This window comes from Bactrocera latifrons, unplaced genomic scaffold (genome assembly GCF_001853355.1).
Source record: "Bactrocera latifrons isolate USDA-ARS-PBARC rearing strain unplaced genomic scaffold, ASM185335v1 scaffold_293, whole genome shotgun sequence".
Lineage (NCBI taxonomy): Eukaryota > Metazoa > Arthropoda > Insecta > Diptera > Tephritidae > Bactrocera > Bactrocera latifrons.
Window position 1 is genome coordinate 181,205 of NW_017536552.1, and position 5,025 is coordinate 186,229.

General features: G+C 33.4%; 1 protein-coding gene across 2 annotated transcripts in view; it reads left to right on the forward strand.

Moving 5' to 3' along the window:
* Positions 1-1,189: 1,189 nt before the first annotated feature.
* LOC108970256 (tyrosine-protein kinase shark) overlaps positions 1,190-5,025 on the forward strand; it is a 14,301-nt gene continuing 10,465 nt past the window's right edge. The window contains exons 1-2 of one of the 2 annotated variants that reach the window (XM_018935541.1): positions 1,190-1,500; positions 1,562-1,641. In XM_018935541.1, the coding sequence (XP_018791086.1) occupies positions 1,419-1,500; positions 1,562-1,641 (162 nt within the window). In that variant the 5' untranslated portion in view covers positions 1,190-1,418. The remainder of the gene's footprint in view (positions 1,501-1,561; positions 1,642-5,025) is intronic. The other variant, XM_018935542.1, reaches the window with a different exon arrangement.

Genomic DNA, 5,025 nt, shown 5'->3' on the forward strand with positions numbered 1-5,025 from the left:
TATCTTTGATTGTGGCACATAACCAGGATTGACTGTATTTGTCAAGGAATGTGAAAAATATTTTGTAATGCTGACATATTTTTACGCAGCTGCGTCGATATGTATGCAAGTTCACGCATAAACATATGTACATATTTACGCTGGTTTGTAGGCAAAGCTGTAAAGCAGCAAGGGAAGCGGTATCGGTACAGCTCCGATTTTCTCCCATTGACTTTTTGACAAAGTTTGGTTGCCCGTGACAACGGAGTTTTTGTATGAAACAATGTGTGTATATATTTACATATAGTTATGTCGAGACAAGTTTACACACATAATTTGAATGATTCTTTCAAATTTATTTACATGAACACAAAATTGAATACATATGTGAATATGTGAGCATTATGCGTATGGTTTTTTAAAACCTGTTTACAAGTACACAAAATTATATGCATATGACTTAAGATTTTATCAAAATATCAAATGCCCAAAGTAAATAAATATATATGTGTATAAATATATATCTTAAAAACATATATTAATTATAATTATATTAAATAAATATGCATTTAAGTCATAATAGACTTATGACTTAATTATACATTTCAACTGATTTAATGGAATTCATCATTAAATGGGTCAAATTGCACTTATGTACATACATATTTATTAGCTTTRTTAGCATATTTTAGCTTCGTTATCAAATATATGAAAAATATCCATAGCCGTTCCCACGACAGTCGGATCTACGAAAACCGGAACGGACCCGGATTTTTATCCGGCCAAGGACTGTCAACTCGGCAGAATTCTGCCGTTACAACAACAACAACAGAATATCCATAGCGGTTTGCGCATTGTAAATATGCGAATCTGTAAGCGTACATTGAAATTAGCATCACTTTTCTCATTTAACAATGAAAATGCTCAATTCTGCTATTTTCGACCTCCTCATGTTAAATATTGGTGAAATCCGCTAATAATATTTTTGTGGTGAAATCCACTAATAGAAARCTYAACCCCTMCAAAAAGAGGAACGTGATGACAATCGGCACACCCTAAACCTTCTCTATATTATACTTTCTCTGGCTCTGCTATCCGTACATCCCCCATTTCTACGGAAATTCGTTTTTTTTTAACACAAACTAATCGTGTGAACGTAATGGGCGACAGCAAAAGAGAATCGCGTGAGAATTAGCAACAAGAGTTGATGCGTGTAACAACAGACAAATATGGTGTCTGATAAGACAACTAGCATTGCAATTGGAAGCTAAATCGCGATCTCTATTGTTCTAAGAATAATATCAATAAAAATTTTAAATTACTGCGTACGCAATTCGTATCCCTAGCAGAAGTAGTAAAGATCAAGGGATATCCCTGATAGTAGTCTTGATATAAAAAAATATTATGTAGTATGCTTTGATACTAAATATTAAAAAAAAATGAGTCGTTCCAACGAAGATGGGATTAATTGGTTCCATTCAGGACTTTCACGAGAAGATGCTGAGAAATTGTTAACAAAAGGTAAGCTGTAGTTCTACAGTAATTATTTGAACTATTTGTAATGCATGTATGTTATAAATAGAGCCCTGTGAAGATGGAACTTTTTTAATACGGGAATGCAACTCCGCAGAAGGTGACTTCGTTCTTACTCTTATACACAAGGTGAAACAGATTTGTACATATGTTTATAATGCAATTTGGCTAGGACATCCTTCGAATTCGGTGTTTAAATGAATATGGGCGGATAGAGAAGTTTCACTGATTGAGAATATATATCACTAAATGAGAATATATGTATATATTTATAATATTCAGTGAACCCAGAAAACCTTTACTGAAAGATTTTTCAATTGAATTACTTCAGCATTTAAGTTTCAACCAAGAAAAATATTATGTATTATCGTTTCTTTATAAAGATTTTAGCGATAACACGTTCTGTAGTCAAATATGTGTAACTTTTAGAATAGCATTCCCCGATTTCGGGGTTGAAATGGGATTGAACGGATAATTACAATTCTTTTGGCGAAGCGATTTGAGGGAATAATCTGAAAGAGGATGATCTCTGGATTAAAAAATGTATTCACATACACCCTTCTTAAACTTATAGTTAGATATTTGTATTTAAAGTTCCACAATTTTATATGCAATTCACTCTTATTTTATTTTTATGTACATGACATGACAAATACCAGTATTGCGTTTTATATAGAGAAAATAGTACAGATAGTTATTGTATCTTATGTTATTTGATTAATAAAGATTAAAAAAATAACCATGGTCGATCCAACACCGGGGTGTTCATAGTTCCTTTTTGTCGAACTGTTTTCGGTACTGGCGGCCTTCGGCCGTGCTTCAAAAAAATTATCCTGCTCGGTCCAACGTCGGGGTGTTCATAGTTCTTTTGTGTCGAACTACTTTCTGTACAGGCGAGCTTCGGCCGCGCTTAAAAAAAAAAAATGGTCCAACACCGGGGTGTTCATAGTTCTTTGTGTCGAACTACTTTCTGCATTGGCGGATTTCGGCCGCGCCTTAAAAAAATAACCCTCAGCGATGGAACACCCATATTAATCAAAAGGGAGAAATAATGAAGAGCTTTGCATTCTATAATAAGTTTTTCTATTTATTATGGTATATAATCCATATAAGGCTCAATTCCGATATCTTTGGCGCCGCGATCTGAAGGTACCGTTATAAAAAGAAAGTCCTCGTGATTAAAAAACCGCAAACGCTTAGTTTAGGAGATATTCGACCTTAAAGTTCAAAAATTCGCAAAATTCGTACATTTCAATAAGCTATTTCACCACATTAAACACACTTTATTCACATTTTTCACTTCAAATTAATTAAATTACACTACAAACTTTTAAATAAATCCACATTTTACACCTTTAGCGGGTTTTTTTGCCTAAAAAATCTTTATTTTAAAATGTGTATGTTAAATAGCAGGGTAACTTTGAATGGGCGACTGTCGGGGGACGTTCATAACTTTTTATGTTTACTGTATTTCAATCCACCTTTCTTTAGTTTTGATGGAGTTTGACCCCTGTCACTCGTTGATTTTTCATTCACTTGGTCAATTTTGATTTCTTTGTTGTACGGCGGTTTTTAGGCTTTTTCTGAAAAGATGCGTTCAACTGTTCATTGCGATATTTTGTCATGGACATCATTTAGCTTATTTTAAACTTTTCTAGCTGGTTTGCTGCGCAATTACAGAGCACCTCATTACTTTACGTCGAATGCGCTCAGACATTTTCCCATTTTGGGCAGTATTTTGCCGCATAATTGTGCGATCAACAGTGCAATATTTAAATTTGTGCACAATTTTTGCTACTAGAGTAACAGTAGCTGCACTTATTCCATTTTTTTTTGTTATTTTTCTGTAGGATGTACTTTTATCTTTTAAAAGTGCAACAATAGCACTTTGGGTTTTCTTTGAAATGTCCGACTTTTTACCTAATTCCTAAAAGGTACATTTTTCATTTCTTTTATTATAATGCTTCAGAAAAGAAACAAAAATACTCTGAAATAAAAGTCAAAGACTTATAAAAAAATTCGGTTCCTTCCATTACGCCACTCAATTTATCTCTGATGAGTCAGAAATCACAAATGCTCACTCCAAGTGAAGTTAATATTTCAATATAATTCGTATTTAAGTCCCGCTAATTGCAACGGTATATTTTTTTAGTATTTTTTTTTAGTATTTGACAGGTATTCTACTTAGTGCTTAGACAGTGGGAAAAATTCAAATTTTTCGCCTAGCAAACTTTCCAAGAATGTTATTTGTAAATTTTTACATATATTTACCCTGTTTCTAATGGGTTGGCCGGATACTGTATAGCAGTAATTCAGTACAGGGGATTGCTCTAGCGAGGGGCACTTTTGGGAAAATGTTTTTCAAAAAGTGGGCTTGGCGGGGCCTAATATGTGTAATGTATATATCTTTTAAGCCACTTAAGGTACAACAACCAAATTGATCCAGCACGAATACTACAAAAGTACCTACCGACAGTGTGAAAATGGATGAAACCCCCGTTCACTTCCAATATAGCGGTACTGTTCAAAACTACTAAAAGTGCGATAAATACTAAATGTGTCAGAAACATAAAAATCTGCAGCCGTAATAATATGAGAAAGCTTCATGAGAGCCGATGTTAAAATTGGACGAGGGGCGTGATACCGCTCACCATATCTTGCGATCCGACTTACCGAATTCGACAAAATTTGGTACGGGGCACTTTTTTTAAATATTATGTCACGTTTTGAAAATGAGCGGACAATATTCACGCCTATTTCCCATATAGCATAATTTTAAATAACGGCATTAAACTTTGCTAATAATGCCCTTAGTGTATGCCACCTTCTGACCAAAATTAAAATCCAATAAAAACTGTTCACCGAATATTTAAATCGCGCTACCAAGATATATATTAATTAAAATTCAAGTATAATATATCTCTGACAATGGTATGTGTGTATATAAAAAATAGGTTGATTCGGACCAATACTTCCCTTAGTCCCCATATATCTAATATAAAGATAATAAAACATCCGGGTAACTTTGTACCGCATATATCGCCCAATATATGAGTTATCTCAATGAAAATCTTTTACTTATAACAGTGTATCTTTATGCCTAAATAAATAAATTTGAGCGAAAACTTGGCTTACAACCAATATAACTAATATCAGGATTTGCGATCATGCGACTGACTTTATTCTAATAATTAGTTTTTTAGTATGTGACATATTAAACTATTAATGGTATTATGAAGAATAGATAAAATCTGGTCGATACTACCAAACTTCCATATACTACATATAATGGTTTTGGTTTTTCGAACAAACCGTATGTAACTGTCAGCATATGAGTTATATACTTTATATATATTATATGTATGGTATATATAAAATTGCTTGGATTTCGATCCTCAGGTTCACGTTTTACATCGTAAGGTATTTTCCTTGCTTTTCAAGTTGCAAGAGTATAAAACGGTTGCACAAAAACTAATCGAGATAGATATAGCGTTATATACACTTGTGCTCACA